The 21,595-nt window shown below is 38.7% G+C and overlaps 3 protein-coding genes across 3 annotated transcripts in view; 1 reads left to right on the top strand and 2 right to left on the bottom strand.

Moving 5' to 3' along the window:
- smarcad1 (SWI/SNF-related, matrix-associated actin-dependent regulator of chromatin, subfamily a, containing DEAD/H box 1) overlaps window positions 1-7,522 on the top strand; it is a 20,878-nt gene extending 13,356 nt beyond the window's left edge. The window contains exons 17-25 of the mRNA XM_015395626.1: window positions 631-706; window positions 2,693-2,788; window positions 3,986-4,103; window positions 4,197-4,312; window positions 4,527-4,715; window positions 4,816-4,934; window positions 6,107-6,289; window positions 6,421-6,530; window positions 6,848-7,522. Of these exons, the coding sequence (XP_015251112.1) occupies window positions 631-706; window positions 2,693-2,788; window positions 3,986-4,103; window positions 4,197-4,312; window positions 4,527-4,715; window positions 4,816-4,934; window positions 6,107-6,289; window positions 6,421-6,530; window positions 6,848-6,909 (1,069 nt within the window). The 3' untranslated portion in view covers window positions 6,910-7,522. The remainder of the gene's footprint in view (window positions 1-630; window positions 707-2,692; window positions 2,789-3,985; window positions 4,104-4,196; window positions 4,313-4,526; window positions 4,716-4,815; window positions 4,935-6,106; window positions 6,290-6,420; window positions 6,531-6,847) is intronic.
- A 1,727-nt stretch (window positions 7,523-9,249) lies between these two features.
- On the bottom strand, window positions 9,250-14,247 carry LOC107098032 (perforin-1-like). Its single transcript, XM_015395462.1, has 5 exons — window positions 13,908-14,247; window positions 13,447-13,722; window positions 13,038-13,309; window positions 11,836-11,977; window positions 9,250-11,713 (listed from the first exon to the last, which is right to left on the bottom strand). The coding sequence occupies exons 2-5, from the start codon at window positions 13,714-13,716 to the stop codon at window positions 10,826-10,828; spliced, it is 1,572 nt and encodes a 523-aa protein (XP_015250948.1). The 5' UTR covers window positions 13,717-13,722; window positions 13,908-14,247; the 3' UTR covers window positions 9,250-10,825.
- Window positions 14,248-16,203: 1,956 nt separating this feature from the next.
- LOC107098015 (macrophage-expressed gene 1 protein-like) lies at window positions 16,204-20,026 on the bottom strand. Its single transcript, XM_015395442.1, has 2 exons — window positions 19,538-20,026; window positions 16,204-18,071 (listed from the first exon to the last, which is right to left on the bottom strand). Exons 1-2 carry the CDS (start codon window positions 19,988-19,990, stop codon window positions 16,404-16,406), a joined length of 2,121 nt encoding a protein of 706 aa, XP_015250928.1. The 5' UTR covers window positions 19,991-20,026; the 3' UTR covers window positions 16,204-16,403.
- Window positions 20,027-21,595: the final 1,569 nt, after the last annotated feature.

The following is a 21,595-nucleotide window of genomic DNA, read 5'->3' as shown; positions in this document are numbered from 1 at the left end:
TCTATCGATCGATATATATCGTTATTGAATTATCGCCCAGCCCTATATTATATTATAGATATATTTTCCAAAAGCAATACTTAAAATACTCAAGGGACTAAAGGGGACTGTTGTGATGCTGTCCAAGGTGCTGAAGTACTGAGGATTTAAAACCGCTATTCTACTTCCTAATTTCCTGCGATTCTTCTACTACTTTGCTGTACTTTGAGTCTCTGCACCGTGTTTTGCGGAGTATGAGTCTCACTTTTTATATTTTTTGGCTGGGGGTACGACCTATACCCCACAGTGACTTATAAATGAAAAATATATAATTAGATTCTCAGTTAATTTAAAGTAAGAAAACTTATATTAAACAAAATTTTACGTGACTGAGTCACTCCATGTTTTTAAAAGGCCAATGGAAACAGAAATGCAATGCGTCATGGGCACTGCAGTTTGGCGGCCGCCCTATAGGTCACGCCTGTCACATATAAAGTCTGGACATATAACATATTTCTGACATATGTCACAATCTCAAACAATTTTTTGTAGAAAAACTGGACAGTCTTTTTCAGTTTTCCCAGAACTGTTAATAAGCCTCTGTAAACTGCTTGCGAAGCTTCAGAAGAACTTTATGCTTCTCTTCTGCAGACATTTCAACTGTGACTACGAGAACTTCAGATTCATTGTCTATGAAGCTTGCATTCTTCTCTCTAATGTCCACACAGTAATGTCCTGAACTAGTGAGCTCAAGTGGGGTGTTATGTTTAAACATGACAACTTTCATTTTCCATGTCTAAAACAGTTATTGCTCTTTTCAGGGACATTTTGCTTAACAATAAGGAGATATCAACAGAAACTATTTCGGTTTCAATTTGACATTTTGCTTCTTCAATCTTAGCTGGAAGCTTCAATTTTCTGAGCCATCTGACCATCTCTAAATCTAAAAGGTCTGCAACTTTGAGATTCTGTTTGGAGTAGCTGGTCGATTTGACATTGGCTCAGGTTTTTCATGTAGCTATTCAGCCACTTTTCCCCACAGACTGTACGTGTGCATGCAGTATCAATGATAGCTAATCCCAGTGATGACTTCGTCAAGTCAGAAAATTTTCTGAGTCTGACATTACTTTTGTAAACAATGTAATTATATATTCCTCCACACTTTTTAATCCTCTGTCAACTTTACTTCATTTTCCCGGTTTAGTACATGCTCTGACAGATGGCACAGCGTTTTCGTCTACCATAGTTGTCGAGCAAAGTGTTACCTTGCTGCGGCTGCCGCTGTCCGCTCTGTGACGGGCCGTTGCTCCGTCTGAAACTGCCCGCCGGTCCTTGCTCCATAAAATATGTCATCCTGACTTTCGTTATTGCTCGCATGGCTGTTTTTTCTCCCTCCAAAAATCTGCTTCAGTCCAGACTTCATAGATGCAAATGACAAATCTGTGCACAACATGAGGGCCAGGTTTCTACTCTTATCAAGACAAGCCGTCTCCAAGAGTTGGTACTTTTTGGAAACAAAACTTGAAATACCCCCCCACCCCCCCGGAGAGGTTAACACTACTGCTCTTTAGAGGTAAACAAGTAAATCAACATGACAACACCCCTAACATTCAGGAAGTTTGCGGAGAGTCAGGCAAAGAAGGCAGCCTTTGGTGAATTTACTTGTCAGAGTCAGCTTTTGGGAAATAGATACAACAAACAATAGTCTAATCAGGGCTTACAGAAGCAGGAAACAATGACAGACATTGAGGTTGATCACACTGCTAAGCAGAATAATTGCTGAAAATCATGTGGCAAGGTAGGGAAGCTTGTATTTTTATAAATGTCTGAAATTTTATGATTACGGAGGCTGGCTGTAAGGAGATGACGCGGTCTGCTCATGCGCTTTTTGTTATCTGAACTGAGCCAGAACTGAACCGTGCCGAGCCCTATTCATTAACTAGTACCATGTTAGCGTGGTCTGGTTGTGTCTGGTGCGGTCCAGTTCAGTTATGCATGCCATTTACACCCAACACATTTCTTGGCACAGTCCCAAAAGGGTAGTGTAAATTGGGCTATTATGTTGGACTTTGTAATGAACTCGGTTAACTGACCATTTGGATAGAGGATCACTACTTGTTGCTCCCCGTTGGTCACGTGACTCTGCCTCCCCAAACAATTTCAGCACCATCTTTATTTGTCGCCGCTGTTGGTAGCTGTCTTCACAAACCATTATGGGATATATCTGCTCGTCTAGTGACCAGGGAAATTTTACGTTCACTATACTTTTTCATCCACTAGATGTTCGAACTCTCATTTGAAATGTCGTTACCACTATATAGTATCCTATATAGTGATTAGGGCATAGCCTATGTTTTGGCTTTCACATTTTTAACACCCTAAGTGACATGGTTGTTGTAATGACATCTGTTGCAGAACCACATTTGTGTATTTTGTCAACTAAATCCTTGAAACTCAAGGTGGCACTGTTGCTTCAGTGAACTTCTCATGCAAAGACTGTATACTTGAATGTACCTGTGACCTATATTCTGGTGCAATTTACCTTTGGTGTGTTTTTATTTTATAATGGATATAGATGCTGGTGTGACTTAAACAATGGAAAATAAAGTATATGGAGAAGATTAGTAGACCAACTATGCATTGAAATTCATAAACACTGTATGACCTCTAAAGGATTATGCATAACTGTTTTATTTTTATGTTATCTTGACAGAAATCTCATGATGAGCAAAGCCGATTTGAAAGGGAACGAATTACTCAGGCCAAACTCATCATGAAACCCTTTATCCTACGACGGGTCAAAACTGAGGTGAGTTGATCAGAGGGAATGATTGGTATTAGTTATTTTAGAATTTGGCTCGCTATTAAGCTGTTTTTAGAAGGTGGTTACTAATTCCAGCCATTAAATTAGTTCTTATTGTAATTAAACAGATACTCACACCAGACACGAATAACATTGCTGAAAATGCTAAAGGTCACACACTTTAGGAAGCAAAGATTAAAACAGGGGAAATAAGAAAATGGGCATATTTTGAAACTGATGTCCTCATTGCATATCCATTTGGGTTTAGAAAAGAATAGAATAGAAAATCCCTTTATTAAGGAAGAAGATGGTTGTCCCAAATTACATCCACTTTGATCATCTCTTTTCCAAAGCTGTGAAGGCAACCAGCCCACACCTCACCCTCCTCACTTGTTTCCCAAACTATCCTTGGACCTTCCCTTGACTTGCATTCATTTCCCACCCATTTCTATGGCCTACCTGTTACCCTAAGTATTACTAACACATGCTAACCTTAAACATAAAACCAGTTCATACCTTGGTCCTGAACGTGTCCTCCACCCCAAAAAATAAAGCTTTCCTCCCCACAAATACCTAATTCCCCAAAATGTAGAATATTCCTGCGAAATTGTCCCCAAAAGGTAGCAAAAACATGGCCATCCCTCCTAGGATAGATCACCCCTTCTAACAATAAAATAAACCACTAACAGGTTTCAGACTTTTTCAGCACTGCTGCACTTTATACTATATCAAGTTCTATCAATCTACTGTTTTCTGAAGATATTTTGAATATCGTTTGTTTTGTTTCTGTTTCTTTGTCTTCTGTGTATTTATTTTATTTCTTAAATGTTTTCTTTTTCATTTTTGAGTGATGCTCACTTTTGAGATTTCTAAAAATGTTTTTAACTCGTTTCTGAATATTGGTGTCCAAGATTTCATTATGGTTGCATAACAGCCCTTGATTTGGGATTTAATGATCAGGAAAAAAGATCTGATGGTCAAAGCAGAGAAGACCAAACTACTCTATCGTGATCACTGGCTGATTAGTGATGCAACTCTTTTAGGTAAAAATGGAAAGAAAATCTCAGCTGCTCCTAAACATAAGATTAATGAGACATTTATGTAGTGTTGTTTTCCTATTGAAGGATTTTTTTTTTTTTTATTACCCATAGATTTTTGAGAAGGTATATTCCTTAAAACACATGGTTCTGTTTCTGTATTCAGGTGCTCAAGCAGCTGCCAGCCAAAGAAGAGAAGATTGAGTTTTGCTCAATGAGTGAGAAACAGCAGACTCTCTATGAGGCCCTCTTTAAAAAACTAAAGAATACTACTAATGGAGAGAGTAAGTCTCATTCAGACAGCTTACTCCTTTGAGTTTATCATGGCATTTTATGTAGCTACATTGCAAACATCTGTTTTTTATTCATGTCTTCAGAGCGTGAGCTGTGCAATGTTATGATGCAATTGAGGAAGATGGCCAACCATCCTCTTCTTCACAGACAGTACTACACCACAGAAAAGCTTCAGGCTATGAGCCAACTTATGCTCAAGGTCTGTCCTGAGATTTTTGACTTGTTTTCACCTTTGATATCTGTTGTTAAGCCAAATATGTAAACCTCAGTTATTTTGGTGCTCAATTTTTGTCTGAGGTGTAAACTACCTGTTGCTTATCAATGTGATGTTTGTAAGTATTTATTCTTGTATTTAATTCCTTTTTTTTCCTCCTCTCATTATTTTCTTTCTTATTCCTCTTGCCGTGTGTCAGGAGCCAACCCACCACGATGCCGTCCCCGCTCTTATCCAGGAAGACATGGAAGTCATGTCAGACTTTGAGCTCCATCGTCTTTGTCAGCAATACTCATCCATCAGCTCTTTCCAGCTTGACAACAGCCTTCTACTTGACTCAGGGAAGTTCCACCACCTAAAAGAGCTGCTGGTATCCCTAAAAAAACAGGTCACTAAGATGCGCTGAATACTTTATTTGGTGTAATTCCAAGAATCTATAATCTTGATTTACACCAACAAAAGGTTAAAACTTTACTCTCATTATACAGGGAGACAGAGTGGTGTTATTCAGTCAGTTTACCATGATGCTAGACATCCTGGAAGTGTTCCTCAAACATCATCATCATCGCTATGTCAGGCTGGATGGATCCACTCCCATCGCTGACAGGTCAGGATTGTTCATGTTTACATTATTATAACTTAAGTAAGTTATTAAGCAAAACATCTCTATCTTGATGTTTGGCACTGTGACTGACAGGTTATCCATTTATCATTTATAATGCGTATACTGTTTGATGTAAGCACAAGAGCAACAATAGAGCAGCCTTCATACCGGTTGAAACGATGACCCCTAGCAAAACTTTAGATCAAAGGTGAACTTTTTTTTTTTTTTTTACATTTTACATTTTACATCATGTTCTACTCACCCATATGAGTTTTGTGTCATTTGGAGCTGTTCTGAAGATATTCCGTTTTGTTATGTCCAGGTAATGTCTTCCTATGGGCAACGAGTTGAAGGCACAAACTGAACTGTTCATAATTGATCATTTATGGTACGCTAGCATTCATAACATGTAGGCGAATCACTGTCCCCCAGACATGCGCAGTTATATTTTTTATATTTATATATTTTAAAAACAAAGTGGCGCGTGTATGACGTCATCCATGCTCCGGACTGGAGTTGTAATAGGCAGCCCGGGCCACAGGCGGCTACGGTCTGCTCCATATATTTATTCGGCTAGCTAATCTGAATCGTTCAATTCCATTTTGAGAGCGAGATCATCTCTGGTAGTAGCACTAGACATCTTCCAGGCATGTGAGTAAAACTAGCAGCAGTTCAGTGGACAGAATGAATGAACAGTAGCTGGCACGCGCGGATGATGTCATACACGCACCACTTTGTTTTTAAAACATATAAATATAAAAAATATAATTGCAGATGTCTGGGGGACAGTGATTCGCCTACATGTTATGAATTCTGGCGTACCATAAATGATAAATCACAAGCAGTTCAGTTTGTGCTTTCAAGTCGTTACCCATAGGAAGACGTTAATTGGATGTAACCTAACGGAATATCTTCAGAACAGCTCCAAATGACACTAAACTTATATGGGTAAGTAAAACATGATGTAATAACATAAAATCAAGGGCCCAATGTAAAAAAAAAAAAAAACGAAGTTCCCCTTTAAAGTTTATGTAATGAGGTCACATTTGCAATGTTATTGAACCCTTTTGTTAAATCAATACCTGTATTTAGGCTATTTCTCTAGATGCTAAAGTTTTATAAAACTGATGTCAAACAGACAGAATTATACAATGGTGGTGATTTCTCTCCTGCAGGATTGTTTTGATTGATGAGTACAACACAGACCCTGACATATTCGTGTTCTTGTTATCAACTCGTGCCGGAGGGCTGGGCATCAACCTCACCTCTGCTAATGTTGTCATCCTGCATGATATTGACTTCAACCCCTACAACGACAAACAGGCAGAGGACAGATGCCACCGCGTCGGCCAGACCAGGTTAGAATGGCTGGCAGCAGCTGGACAGAAAGCATTTTTCCTTTTTAATAATATTTTACCTAAAGTCAACAGTTACTGACATTCAAAGAAAAACATCTTCAGTTGGTGTTGTATTTCTCTGTGATTGGCAGGACTGTACAGGTGATAAAGCTGATCAGTAAGGACAGCATAGAGGACTGCATCCTGCAGCTCGGTCACAAGAAGCTGAAGCTAGAACAAGACATGACGACTGCTGACCAAGGTAAGAGAATGTGTACAGGTGTTTAATATATTAGTCGACTTGTTTGTGCAATACTGCATAAAGCAATAAAAGCGACTATGTTTCACTTTGCATCCTAGAGCAACCAAGACAGCACCTGTATAATTACACAAGACAGTTTGACATCAGTTTTATCCCTGTAACAATTTATTTCCAATGCTTATTTGTGAACTAAAAAGATATTTGTCAAAATGGTTAGTAGCAGACTGATATGCTGATGATTTAATTAAAGATTGATGGGGAAAACTCCATATTTATTATTAAATGGGTTAATGGTGTGCTAATCAATTGTTCTACAGATGGTGAAGGGACCGTACCTGAAGATATGGCAACTTTGCTCAAAGCCTCTCTGGGACTGTGAAACACAAACACATCAACCTTGAAACTTGACTGAACTGAAAGGCTTAAGATTTTTGGCAGTTTGATGCAAACAATATGCTGCCATTAAATGAGCCCTGCAGCCTGGTAACTGTGCCTAAAACACCATTTTTACCTGCAGTCTTTTCCATGTTTTAACAGCCTTTTGATTACAAAGCACTGTATGCGTTACCTATTTAAGCAAGCCAAGCAAAACTTGCAGTTCTTCAGTTTGACATAAGCCCGTCATTATTCATTCAAAAAAGATCATTTTGCACCTTTTTTGACCAAAACTGTTAAATATTGAAACATTAACTAAAAATTACCATCAACTGTTAAGATTCCCCCCCTTTTTTTCTGAGCGGTAAATGCTTGAGCAAGCTGGATGTTTTAATAAGTTTTAATAAGCTTTTTTAAGCATGCTGCTCGTACTTTAAGTATTTTCAGCCAGGAAACACTTATGCTTTCACAAGGCAGCTGTCTGTGTACTGTATTAGGGGCCAATGTGTTGTAAGTGTACACTTGTTACTGTACAAATCATTTCCTAAACTGTTTGTATGTTTCCAGGTTCGTGTTTGAACATATGATACATTTTCAAATAAATATTTGTCCTTCTATCGAGTTTGTCTTGTATGTAAACATTTCACTTCAATTGGCTAATGTAGTCTTAGCTTAATTTTCATCCTTTAAGCATTTGGAGCTTTGATCTGAAGAAGTTGACTTTGACTACTGTATTTTGTGCACTTTAAGATAAGTTTAACTTAAATGGATTAATAAGGAATTGGAGGTAGCAAGATGACCTTTACCTTAATAGTCCAGTGTATGTGTATAGTGCAAAAAATACCATATATGCATAAACAGTCTCATCAATTTTGCTGCGACGGATGAAGGAACAAAGGTTAAAAACATAAGCAAAATCATTGATAGTTCATTACTTGTGTTTTTTTTGTTGTTGCCATTTTCAATTCAGAATGCCATGCAGTAGTGAGGTACTGGTCAATTGGATGAATAAAAATGCAGGAAATTGTTCTGATTCAAGGTTTAACAGAAACATTTTTTTCTTTTACATTTTGTCGAAGTTGATAAAACAACTGAAATGCGTTATTTCATTTCCAGTTTACACAAAGATAAAATAATAAAATGGATACACAAATCTTTTCTACCTACGGTAATAGATTTATTTTCTTTAAGTCTATCTAGGTATTTAATCTGGTGAGATATAATGACTGAAGGTTTCTAAAAAACATGCCAAGGATGTATAAAACATGACTTGATTCCATTCATAATTGTCTTAATGCACAGATGCAGAATTTGGGGCATATTGTTTACTCTTTAATCCTGTCAAGTAGGGATTACAAGTACCGTAATAGTGCTGCTGTAATAGAGTTCCATGATTCAGAGTACAGCTTCAAGAGTGATTTCCTTTAGAAGTACTGTCCAAACATATCCCTAATAGGTCGGGGTTTGCTCGTCATCCCAGACTTCCAGTTTTAGTCGCTCACTTACTCTACAAAACAAAAATCAAGTGGTCAATTTTTTTTGTAGTTTGAATCCCGCATGGAACATATGTATCATGGGCTTTTGATATCATCCAGTGTTGGTCTGGGGGCAAGACCATTAAGGCTGGGATCCTACCTGATAATATGAGAGTGAATAAACATGGAACCATACCATCTCCAATGTTGCCCACTAATTAAGAAATGTCTGCGCCAAATATTGAGGAAACAGGACACTGCTGACAAGTGGGCTACTGGAACAAGAAGACAATGGACATGGGAACATAGTGAGATACTAACCCTGATCAATGTGGGTATATGAAAAGACTGGAAACTATATTCCCTCAGGTCAGCTGATCAGTTGCTTCTGAGAGTCCCAAAGACAAAATTCAAGCTCAGGGGGACCGTGCTTTTTCTGTGGCAGCTCCTAAGCTATGGAATGATCTGCCTCTGAGCATAAGACAGGCCTCTTCTCTTGCTATTTTTAAGTCCCTTCTTAAGACTCATCTTTTTTCCTTGGATTTTGGCACAATTTGAGAGGTTTTATTCTGTTTGTATACTAATAAGTATTTTACACTCGTTTTTTTTCTATTTTATAATTTTATTGTATTTTATGATTGTGTACGGCACTTTGGTCCTGTCTGATGCATAAAGTGCTTCATAAATAAAGTTGGTATGGTATAGACCAGTGTTTTTCATTCCTGGTCCTCAAGGCACCCTGCTCTGCATGTTTTGGATGTTTCTGAGGTTCAGCACACCTGATTCAGATGATTGCAGTTCAGCAAAGCCTGATAATCTGCTATCAATGGATAACAGGTGTGTGAAAGCTGGGAAACATCTAAAACATTCAGGGCAGGGTGCCTTGATGACCAGGATTGAAAAACTATGGTATAGACTTTGATAACATTCTGAACTAACAGCTAAATACCTTGTTTCTAAGTGTTCCAAAATTCTCGGAGCAGCAGCTGATTTCACAGTTTGATAACCAAGACACAAGGTCAGATGAAGACACCATTATGTGAATACAGCAATAAGTAAAAAATATTCAGAACTAGGGCTGGGCGATACGACCTCAAATCAATATTACCTCAAATTCGGCAGTTGTACCTCGATCGCGATAAATGCTCCGGCTCTTCTCAGTGATAATGGCATGTGCAGAAAATGAAACTGATTCATTTTCCAGCTTTGGAGCTGGAATTACACTGTCACAAAAAAAGAGCAACAAAGTGAACTCTCTGCATTTACCCCATCTCCTTGGGGAGCAGTGGGCAGCCATTGTGCAGCGCTCGGGGAGCAGTGTGGGCTTAAGGGTCTTTGCTCACGGAGCCAGACTGGTAGTTTTTGGGGGTGGGGCTTGAATTCCAAGCACAATGCCCTAACCACTAGGCCACCACTCCCTGCCATTTATAATTTATTTACTGAATAAATTGCATTATATATGAATTTCAATCAAATATTAAGTCTTGTACCCATATAAGTTTAAAGATTCAACAAAGTCTCATGGAACAGGAGAACAATTTTACCTCTCTTGCCAACATTTTTGCGCAAATGTAATGAAGCCTTTTATACACCTTTGAACTCAAAAGTGCTGTTGTGCTTTAGGTGGTGGAAGAGGTTGGATATGTTACTTTGCGTTTTCCCCGCAGTTTTCAGACAAATTTTGCATTTCGTGTGCTGTTGCTCAACATCTATGAGGTAATTATGGTCTCACCGGACTGGGCATGCAGTGAGAACAATGTGCATTGTTTAAACTCCCACGTCCTCACTCAGGGGCGTCGTATAGGGGGTAAAAGTCAATATCAATGTCTTTCATGGGGCTCCAAATTCCTGGAGGCACCCCTGCCCTCACTCAAAACCGGTCGGCCGCATGCTCAACTCTGACAGCGCTCTCTTGACTTCTTCTCTGCACGCTCAGCATCATCTCTGCTCTCGCTCATCTCCATAGTATTAACAGATTTAATTTTTTTTTTACAGCTGTTAGACGTTTCTTCACTGGGCACATCTGCCATTCTCTTTGTTTATGCTTCTGACTGGATCAGAGAAGTTACGTGATTCCCCACATGCTGCAGTGTCTGAAAGGGGAAGGAAATACCAGCCACCAGCGCACAGCCTGTGTATACAAAACCTCAATAAATGTTGTCTAAGTCATTTCATACATCCATCTATACTAAAGGATTATGAATAGATGAAAGGCATATTGGTATTATAACAGGAATTTAATAAGAATACAACTGATACCTACAGCCTTTTACATCTTGTTCTTGTTTTGCAGGCACCTATAATGAGCTCAGTGGAAAAGCCCTAGAATATGCTACCATCTGCATAAGTGAAATTACTATATATATAATATGCAGTTTAGAAGAACTCTGTCAAAAAGGAAAAAAAAATGCCCAGTGCAGATTTGAAGATACAGTAGCATGTTTTTTATTCAGCATGTGGAGAGTATCTACCACACCTGAATCCTGTCAAATGTGCATCGCAGCTGACGGCGTAGGTAAAATAGAGAACACCTTTTCGGAGCTGACAGCTCAAAGAATGGGTTCCTTTCTCAGGATAGATGATACATATCCCTGCTCTGTCATTGTAAAGCACATCCCTATCCCAGACTTCGAACCTCATCTCCTGACCCAGTTCCACTGAGCCAAAATCATAAGTGGCGTTCCAAACTGGGTCGTTGTTGTCCATCACAGTCTCGGTCTCTTCATACATGCCGGTGTAAAATATTTTTACGTATGCGTCTGTTTTTGTGAAGGTGTCAGCCCTCAGACCTGCAGCTCTATGGATTTCCAGCCTTAGAGTTCCTCTTCCGGCTCGTAAAGGACAACAATTGTGATCCAAGTTGGGAGCTGGGGAGCAGTTCTTCTGGCCGAGCTGCTCCATTTCCAGCTGGTTCTCTTTTATGTACTCTGTGACCATGCTTCTTAGGTTTTCACTGATCTCACTGTCCTCCACCAAATGATGCAGGGGGAAGATGGCATAGGAAACTACATCAGGGTTGTTGTGAAGGCTGTTTATCCAGCTGTGGTATGACTCTGAGGGGTCTTGTTGGTAAAGAATGTCAGGAAAATACCTCTCCCCTCCGATTACCTCAATCTTATGAGTCATGAAGCCCTGGTAAAAGCCCATGCTCATGTTCCCTTTCAAAAGGTTGTCACACTTGTTAGAGAAAGATGCATTGCCAGGTAGAAAACCCAGAGCCATACGGAGTTCGAGATTCAGGCAGTTTTTGATTTCTGACTCTGAAAAGCCCTTTAGTGTAGCCAGACAAGTCCTGAAAGCAGTAATACGCCTCACTTTACCCCCAAGCTGCACCTAGAAACAAGAGAACAGAAACTGACCGTTCAGCAGTATATTTAGCTTTTACTTTAACACGGAATTATAAATGCAATCAAAACATGTGTAAAATTTGTGCAAAAATGAAAAAGCCTGGAAACCTGGTGTATGTAATGTGTTCCATAGGTGTCTATGAGGCGTCTGTACAGAGCTTTGTTCTGGGATGTGCTTAAACTCTGTGGGAGTCTCTTCAGATGCTTTGTGAACTCTGAGCTCAGCTGGGGATGGTCAGCCAGCCTGTAGCTGTAAAAACAGAAGGCATGCAGCGTTCAACTGTAACACAGTAACAAACTGAATATTCACCTATTTGCTGCAATGATCAGCTGCAGAAAAAGAGCCTATCAGTAAACATTGTAACTTCTTGTCTTGCCAAGCTTGAGACCTTCAGTCACAGCATTGACACATAGTCTATTTTGAAAGTAAAATTTTGTGTATAAACAATTTGTGATGGGGTTGTTTTCATATAATTCTGTGAAAGGAATTTTTATTCAACTTAAAGTGTTATTTTAACTAGCTATAAAGTTATTCTTTTTATATTATGCTGTACTGCAGTGAAAAGTTTGCAGAATGGGTAGTTTATCATTGGTTGAGGTGGGTAGTAAGTAGTTAGATTTACTTGAGTCACCTTATTAAAAATGTTTTTGAGGGATAGTTTTAATCCAGGCATCAATGTTTTCACTGAATTAAGGATTAAAGTGGGTTCATACAAACAAAAATACCCTAATCCTGGAGTATAAGGCAAGGCAAGTTTATTTATGTAGCACATTTTAGTGACAAGTTTCAATATTGATTTAATGCACTTTAATATGGAGGACCAGCTCTACCATATTAAGAAATAAATATAGAAATAAATGAATACTCAGTAAATACAATTAATTGCCCCAAAAGTACAATAATCAAATAAATGTAGATACATTTTAATACATTTAAATTTTTGAAACTTAAAATGTATTTAAGGCTGCTTACAAACAGGCATTTTGATAACTTTGCTAGGTTTGTATTACAGCATGCATTCAGTGCAATTCCCTGTGGACTCTATGTTATGCCACTTGTCATGTGGATGTAGAAAAAAAAAAAAAAGAAAATAAGTCGAGAAATTAAGATTTACAAAAGTGAATATGATTAAGCCACATGTTTTAATAATTTAGAGGAATCTCCTAAGGCCATAAATATATCCTTAAAAATTATAGAAGTTTCCCAATAGGCTGACATAAATGTCTGACATTTTAGGTTCTGGAAAGCCTTTTTATTTATTAGATTTATAAACACAATACAGTGAAGTAAACCTGAATAACTAGTTTACCTGTAATAGGAGCAACTGATTTCATGAATGGCAAATGTAGCTTTGTCCACACTGTGCTGGGAGCGTGCAAACTTGGCCAAATCTGAGCGGCTTCCTCCTAGCACAGCCTGTCCGATTTTGTCTAGGCTCAAACCCAAACCCCAGTTGTTGTTAACCAGTGAGCTGGAACTACGCAGCAGGGAGTCTACAGAGTGGTGAAGTGCACTAGACAGCTGCTTACTGCAGCGGCTGAAGAGACGCCAGTCCAGGACTGCTGCAGGAAGCCTCTGAATCTAACCAAAGTTTAAAGATGAGGAATAAAAAATTAATTGGTTGGATTGAGGAAAACAATATAAAGTTTCAACTTAACTGAGGAGATTTTAAGAGGAAAGAAAACATAAATTCAAGAAGCAGGTTATACAGTTATCACCTGTCCATTCTGAAACCTGTTTGGACACAGTGTACAAGTGTGGTTGTCATCCAGATGAGCTTTGACGTTAATGACGTAAGCGCCTGTGCGACGCAGACGCACCACATCAAAACCTTCCCCTGCTAGGTTGTGGCCCGGGACAAATGGAGCCTTCTCACACTCTGATCCAGTGCCAATTCGACAGCTTAGAGCTCTATAAGCCTCCAATGTAACCGAAAGTGTCAGCACAGTCAGGAAAAAGTTTCTCTGCTGGTTTCCCCCTGCTTGCATGGTTACCTAAATGTGACGGGAACACAAAGAAGCCCAAGAAAAACTAATTTGCTTTTAAACACTGTTAAATACAATGTCTCAAATGTTTCTTTTTAGTTCTTTACATTTTGGTTTGTAATAATCTTCAGATCCTTAGTGATAATCCTTTAAAAGATTCCATCAAGGCTAAAACGCATGCACCTTTTACTTACTTGTTTTCTTTCTATTCCTTTAAATTCTTTCTTCTTAGCAGCAGCAAGAAAGTTGCGCCTTTCTTTTTTCGAACTTAACTACTTAGTCTGGTTCTGGTCTTTATGTTTTCCATCCATGGTACAGTTAGCTAAACAGTGCAGTGCAAAGAGACTGAAAACCTGTCGTCGTGTCTGCAGTGAGTTTTGGCAGGCTGTGCTGCAAGCTTGCTGTGTGCAGTCTTCACTCTTCCCTTTGCATATTGAAGAGGAGGGAGTTTTATTATGTTGGAGCTCTGCATTTGCTTGTCTCTCTACCCATCCTATTTTCTCATTCCTTCGCCTTCAGCATTACTAATTTCCTCTGCCTGAGTGGGTTTGTTTTTATGCTCAAGACTCAGTCCTGGAAATTCCAGCCAGCCTTGTACAGTGTTTCTTGGCACTTGGTTGTGTGGGGGAGGGAGAGTTTTTATGCTGTCACAAGAGAGGAGATGAATTTTGTTTTATTATCTCTGCCGTAAATGTTTGTCTTAGTGTTCAGGGGCTATTTTGTGTGTGTGTGTGTACACTGTATGTAGCTGTATGGCTGATGATCCTGTTTGTTTAAAATGTCTCCATTGTGGTCTTTGTGCACAGACAGCCTCACAACAAAACATGAAGCCAGGTTTGCTTTTGTCTATTTATGCTTGTCACTGGAATGTGTGTGGGTGTGTTGGTAAAGTCAAGGAGGATTAGCATTTATATATTCTGTGCCTAAGTTTTTATCACATACCTATTGTAGAAAAACCTTATAAATGCTATTATTGCTGGATATCAAATATGTATTCATGTAATAGCAATAAAAATTTGACAGCTGTTAATTACTGTTTCTTAAACAGAAATTTATTAAAAATCCTATAAATTTTATTGAGACATTGTGACTTTCTATTAGCATTTCCACTAATTATTTGAATTCCATATATTGTGTAAAGGCTCGTTTGTCACCACAATTTAACATTTTCCAAGGACTTGATTCAGTGCTATAATGCAGTTCACTGTGCACCTCTTATTCTCCACATGTAGTTATATTGCCAAGTAAACCATTAAATGCCTGATTATTTCCCTTATTTAATAGTCATATTTAAAATTTGTAGCACTGCTGCCTTGCAGCTAGAAGGTTCCGGGTTCGTTTCCCGGACCGGGGTCTTTCTGCATGGAATTTGCATGTTCTCACCGTGCATGTAGGGGTTCTCTCTGGGTACTCCGGCTTCATTCCACAGTCCAAAAACATGACTATTAAATGGCATCTCTAAATTGTCCTAAGGTGTGAGTGTGTGTGTGTGCTTGGTTGTATCTCTCTGTGTGTCTTTATGTTGCCCTCAACAGACTGGTGACCTGTCCAGGGTGTACCCCGCCTCTCACCTGTAGACTGCCATTAACATGGATGGATGGATGGATGGATTTATGTTGTTGATGTTTTGAATCTATAGCCAGCTCTAACCTGAAAAGGCTTTTCTCTATAATAGCTAATAGTGAGCTGTTATCTTGATGAATTAGACAGTGTCATTTGTTTTTACAGCTTATTAAAGTGATCAGTATGTTTCTGTAATAGCACCAAGTAGCTTCTTGTACATTTTATTGTTCAAGTGCAGGGTTTCAAACTGTTACATCAGATAGTAGCTGATTTTGTTTTTTTACGCATGTTTTTTTTCAAAATCCCTCACATGTTCTAACTAATCTGTTCCCATATGAGAGATCTGTCAAAATTGACTTTATATAGCAAATTGCTTGTTCTGCATGCTAGTAAATTTAATATTTGATTAATATTTCTAGCCTTTTTTTATGGCATAAACCTTAGCACTTTTCCACTACTAGTGTGATTTTCCATAGACTTACTTATGTCCCTGTATCTTTTGTTGTGTTGAGAGACGAAGAGGGCTTCCCCCTTTGCATCTTTGGATGCAAATGGAGCCAAATATGTTTATATTTGGCTCCATTTGCAGCTTGAAAAATCTGACCATTTCTGCAAGGTCAAAATAAAAGAAATGAGGACATAATATTTTTGGAGATTATTTTATTTCAATATGCTGCAGAACATGTTGGTCTCTATTTACTTTTATAGAGAACATTATTAGACAACTATCATTCCACAAAAATACAGAAAAATATTTTTATACACACCATAAACATGAAAAAGAATAAAACAATACAGAGTAACTTCAGGTATATAGCAGTAGTATATAAGCAAGAGAATGGTACATGTTTAAATTCATGGATTTTTAAAATAGGCTCAATTGTTCATAAAAAAAAAATATATATATATATATATTTATTTGTGCCAGATTTGGTATAAAGGCACATTTTTTTTCAAAAAAACAGTATAGAAATCTGTTATTGGATATATATCACAAACTTTTTTATAGAAAACATTGAGCTAATTCATAACCTAAGTGCTAGACTTGTTTGTAACTAAATCTGGGAAAACAATCTTTGACATCTCCATATCTGAAAACTCAATGCCCTCTCGTTTAGGGTGTTGCTTTAAGCCTCATCTTCCTGTGTCTCCTCCGAAACGTCCTCACGTATTTCTACGTAACCTCTGGAACTCCTTCCAGGGTTCTGCCTCTTTCTAATCAGGATCACAACTACTACCACAATGATCACCAATGCTAAACCTATCACTCCAAATACTAGTCCTACCTTTTCTCCACTTGACATCTGATTTGATCCTGGGTTGAATGTTCGAGCAAGGTTCTGGATTTCCTCTGGCTTCACAAGTCTCCATGCTTTAGTGGGGCCCACCCTGACCCAATTCTTCTCTCCTTCAGTCATCACCATCACTGTGTTTGTAACTTGCATGCTGACAAGTGGAGGTTTGGTAAATGGTGGAAGACGGATTGGTTGCAGCTCACCCCCTGTGAATAATCCAGACTGGACACAGTAAAGAATTTCACATCCATCGCTTACTGTAGCGAGGTGTTGGCTGAATTTGGGAGGGCATCTGTTTTGGTTTTTAGCCAGTGGATTACCAGACTGACAGCTGAAGAGCCCTCCGAATGGTACAGAGTATCTGGTACCAGTTTCATAATCATTACTTAAACAGATTATTTGGCCATCAGACAGAAACTTTACTGGGATGAAGTTTGGAGGACAGGTTTTGGACCTAGTGATGGGATTTAAAAAGGAGGGACCGTATATTCCTCCAAACAGATATCCAGAATAATCTGGAGCTAATCCATTCACAGAACACCAGTAGGTATCAATACGAGCTGAGCGAACACGATACACATCATTACAAACCTGCTTGGAACAATGAGACAACCATAACAATCCACATCGATAACTTTCTGTGTGGCATTCATATGAACTGTAACCCTGCTGTCTCATTTCTGATCGCAACAAAGTTGAATTGTAAGGTGAGCGGCAAGACATGTTACCTGTCCCTATGTTTTTTTGGGCTAGTGCATCACAAAGTACACCTGCTTCTTGGGTGAGTTTTGTACATTTTTGGTAGACCCCTCCAAAGCTGAGGTTGGTGGCTGGGCCCTCACAGGAATTATCATTAATATTGGCCTGAAAGTTGAAGTTCTTGGAGCTGATGTCAACGCAGCCAGGGCGGGTGTTGATCTTGTAGTAGCGTTCTATTGCTTTTATCACTCTACGAGCTACTTTGCCAACTGTAGGTTCTGGCAGATCAGGGAAAGTGTTTTTGTTTATGAAATTGCTAAGAGGAAATCCAAATCGGTCGATTGCAACTAAGTTATTTCTGGTACTTTCCTGCCACTTCTGCAGAGTGATCCCAGGATAGAATGGTATGCCCCCATGGCTTTTAATTAGCGAGTACTGAACATTGTTGTTGTACTGATATGTTTCTTGGGATGAGCTTTGATGGCTAGACTCACTGCTAATATCAAATTTCAGATCATCAAAAAATTTTAATGCAGCCTGTGATTTGATGTTTACATTGTCTGAAGTATTAACTGACACATATGAAAGACGAAGATAGTCTTCTTTCACCAGAGAAGCCCCAGCATCTACACTGGTGATAACGTGGGTTCCATAGTCCAGCACCATCTTCTCTGAGAGATAGTCTGCATTCCTTGTCTGATTGTTTTCAATTGCGTCTGCAATTTCTTTGACTTGCTGGGTAAAGCGAAAATCCAGTGTGAAGTCTGGGTAGGCTTTAACAGTGTAGATCAAATTGCGAACCTTTTGAAAGAAAGGAAAATAAATCATTTTTATGTTTTTGCACATTAAATTTCTGTCGTTTGAATAAATTAAAACATGCAACATACCTATCATAATTTCACAGTCCACATATAAAAAGCCACAACAAATACATAATGCAGCATTTCATAAAGGCCATAATTTTTTAATCAGCTAATTTTATATTAATCCATTAATAGTATTTTGTCCAGAAGAAAATGTACTGGCCTTATTTACAATTACTGGGTTATTCTATAAAATGGCTGTATGAAATATCATGAGATACAAAAGCATCTTGAAGTAGTACAAATTGAATGGCTATATTTAAGTCTTTTTTTTTTTTTTTTTACAAACTATAGCAAGCATAGAAACTATAGCAAAATCATTTTGGAGGAGTGTATTCATATCATCAAGTCTCATTAGGATCCTTTCCTCAATCCAAGTGTCAGGTATGAGCCTGTATTGGCTGATGTTTAAACACATATATATGTTTATCTATATGCATCTATATGTTTCTTTAGTAAAATTAAATACCATAATAAAGGAGAACTAACAGTATAATTTCCAAGAAAATTGTTACCTCTAATGGTAGTAATATTTAACTTATCAAGGAAAAAATAAACATAGGACCTGTGTGTGCATTTTAAGCTTAAACATATAATTGTAATGAATAAGAGGAAAAATCAAGCGTTCAGCCAAGGGTTAATTGCTAATCATTGCTAAGTCTAATGAGGAAAAAGCTGAAACCAAACTGATTATGCACAATAACTTATAAAACTACTGTACATCATTGCCAGTGAACACTAGATAATGATATGTTAGCTACTGAGAATACTGAGATCCAATTTTTTCATATTTCTATTGAAGGTTAACTATTCCCTATTTTTAGGGAATTTGTTATCAACAAAGAAGATGAGATACTGTTTCAATAAGCAACAAAAGATTGATCTTGTCTTTTTATACTTTTTTCAAAAGCAAAGCACATTTGAAGACCCTACTCTAAACACACTCAGGAGAAAAGCGGCTCAGACTCAGAGGTGATGGCTTCTTCAAAGCTTCAGCACTAGCAATGCACACATTGACATGACCTCTTTATAGACGGAAAAAAAACAACTCCATATATGGTAAGCTATTTAGCTTACATCTCAGAAGAGGGCATCTCAGACAGGAAACTGAGATGTGGTTGCATTTACAGTAAGCTTTGTCTCCTATCGGCAGATGCAACCATTGTTTACAGCTTGTTTACAGGACAGAATGTTCCTTATACAAAATGTTAGAACTAAAGGTTACAATAAGGATTTTTTTCACTACACTAGTGTCCCTCTTAATTTTTCCCACATGGTTATAATATTTTAACTGCAACTATTCCTTGTAATATTGTTGATATTGATGTAATGTTGGAGCAATATCTCCAGCTCCTAACAAACTCTCCTATTTCACTTAAAAGTGTAGTACAAATAAAAACTTACCTGCACTCTGGCTGTAGTGGCCGAGTCTTTAACCTGATGGGTTTTCATCCTTGTATTCTCATAAGAGAATTTGCCATTTAGTTTGGGCAAAAAAGATATGTCAATATTGATGCTACGAGATGTGGTGCTTTTCTCTTCCAGCCAAGAATCTATAATCTCAGATTTGGTTTCTACACCCGTCTCCTTTTGTGGGATGACAAACACCTCATCTGGGATGAGGTAGAGGCCATCCTCAGTCGTTTGGCACTCGAAGTAGCTGAGGTTCATTACTCGGCCCACATCCATGTTCCGAAGATTGTCCCAGCCACCTCCAGGGAGGACTTCCAGTGCTGTGATGGAAAGGTTGGTGGATGCCCGACATTGTCTGAGCCAGTTTGTTGGACGGTGCCGAGGCCCTGAAGAACAAATTTTAAGAGAAAGTAGAAGAAAAAATAGGGACAGTTCTGTCTTCATGTCTGCATCAGATAGAAGTTCAAGTCAGTACCTGCCTGCTCAACTGTAAGGTATCACATGACAAAGAGACAAAGGAGGGCTGATTTGTTTTTTTCACTCATAGGAGGAAGTTTCAAAGGGAGGTGGTGGGCAAGTCTTAAAAAAATGTAGATATGTCCCCACTAAAAAAACGATCTAAATATACATATTTATTTATAAAATTTATCAGGACAATAAAATATATTGCTATTTATCTTCGAAAAAGATGAGATTCTTTCTCTGTTTTTTCCAAGTTAGAGGGTGGAGCCATAGATATATATCATTGGATAGGATATCATGTGTGCATCCTGGTGCCGTTGGGTCATGTTAGCAAATCATGCTGTTCTCATGTGGAATGAGCGTGAAACTCTCAAAACAAAAACTATTGTGGGATCCTTTTTTTTTCAGATTTTTATAAAAAAAATGGCTGAAATTAAAGATAACAAAATGATAAATTACTTCCTTTAAATATTACAATCCTTGTATTATATTATTCTGTTTTACCATTACTTTAAACACTACTGCAGTAGCNATATATATATATATATATATATATATATATATATATATATATATATATATATATATATATATATATACACACTGCTCAAAAAAATGTGTCCTGGGGTAACTCCTCCCAGATCTGGACCAGGGCATCACTAAGCTCCTAGACAGTCTGATTGCAAACTGGCAGCATCGGATGGATCGAAACATAATGTCCCAGAGGTGTTCTATTGGATTTAGGTCTGGCGAGCGTGGGGGCCAATCAATTCCTTCATCCTCCAGGAGCTGCCTGCATACTCTCGCCACATGAGGCCGGGCATTGTCGTGCACCAGAAGGAACCCAGGACCCACTGCACCAGCATAGGGTCTGACAATGGGTGCAAGGATTTCATCCAGATACCAAATGGCAGTCAGGGTGCCATTGTCTATCCTGTATAAGTCTGTGCATCCCTCCATGGATATGCCTCCCCAGACCATCACTGACCCACCACCAAACCGGTCATGCTGAATAATGTTACCGGCAGCATAACGTTCTCCACGGCTTCTCCAGACCCTTTCACGTCTGTCACATGTGCTCAGGGTGAATCTGCTCTAATCTGTGAAAAGCACAGGGCGCCAGTGGTGGACTTGCCAATTCCAGTGTTCTGTGGCAAATGCCAATCGAGCTCCACGGTGACGGTCAGTGAGTACAGGGCCCACTAGAGGACGTCGGGCCCTCAGGCCACCCTCGTGAAGTCTTTTTTTAATTGTTTGGTCAGGGACATTCACACCAGTGACCTGCTGGAGGTCATTTTGTAGGGCTCTGGCAGTGCTCCTCCTGCTCATCCTTGCACAAAGGAGCAGATAGTGGTCCTGCTGATGGGTTGTAGACCTTCTACGGCCCTGTCCAGCTCTACTGGAGTAACTACCTGTCTTCTGGAATCTCTTGCTGGGAGACACAGCAAACCTTCTAGCAATGGGACATATTGATGTGCCATCCTGGAGGAGTTGGACTGCCTATGCAACCTCTGTAGGGTCCAGGTGAAAAAAAAAAAAAAAAACTGGTGAAAAAGAGTCAGATAAGATGAGGAGGGGAAAAAATGT

The sequence above is a fragment of the Cyprinodon variegatus genome, unplaced genomic scaffold, assembly GCF_000732505.1.
Source record: "Cyprinodon variegatus isolate N-32 unplaced genomic scaffold, C_variegatus-1.0 Scaffold26, whole genome shotgun sequence".
NCBI lineage: Eukaryota > Metazoa > Chordata > Actinopteri > Cyprinodontiformes > Cyprinodontidae > Cyprinodon > Cyprinodon variegatus.
The sequence above is the reverse complement of the archived record's forward strand: the minus strand, read 5'-3'. Positions and strand labels throughout refer to the sequence as shown.

Bases quoted from the DNA above. Each gene is read 5' to 3' on its own strand.
- LOC107098015 (XM_015395442.1), bottom strand. From the start codon at position 19,990: ATGAAGACAGAACTGTCCCTATTTTTTCTTCTACTTTCTCTTAAAATT. The intron at 18,072-19,537 runs GTAAGTTTTTAT...TTCTTTCAAAAG, and splicing joins CCACTACAGCCAGAGTGCAG to GTTCGCAATTTGATCTACAC.
- LOC107098032 (XM_015395462.1), bottom strand. From the start codon at position 13,716: ATGCAAGCAGGGGGAAACCAGCAGAGAAACTTTTTCCTGACTGTGCTG. The intron at 13,310-13,446 runs GTGATAACTGTA...AACTTTGGTTAG, and splicing joins ACAGGTTTCAGAATGGACAG to ATTCAGAGGCTTCCTGCAGC. The intron at 11,714-11,835 runs GTTTCCAGGCTT...TCTTGTTTCTAG, and splicing joins GAACACATTACATACACCAG to GTGCAGCTTGGGGGTAAAGT.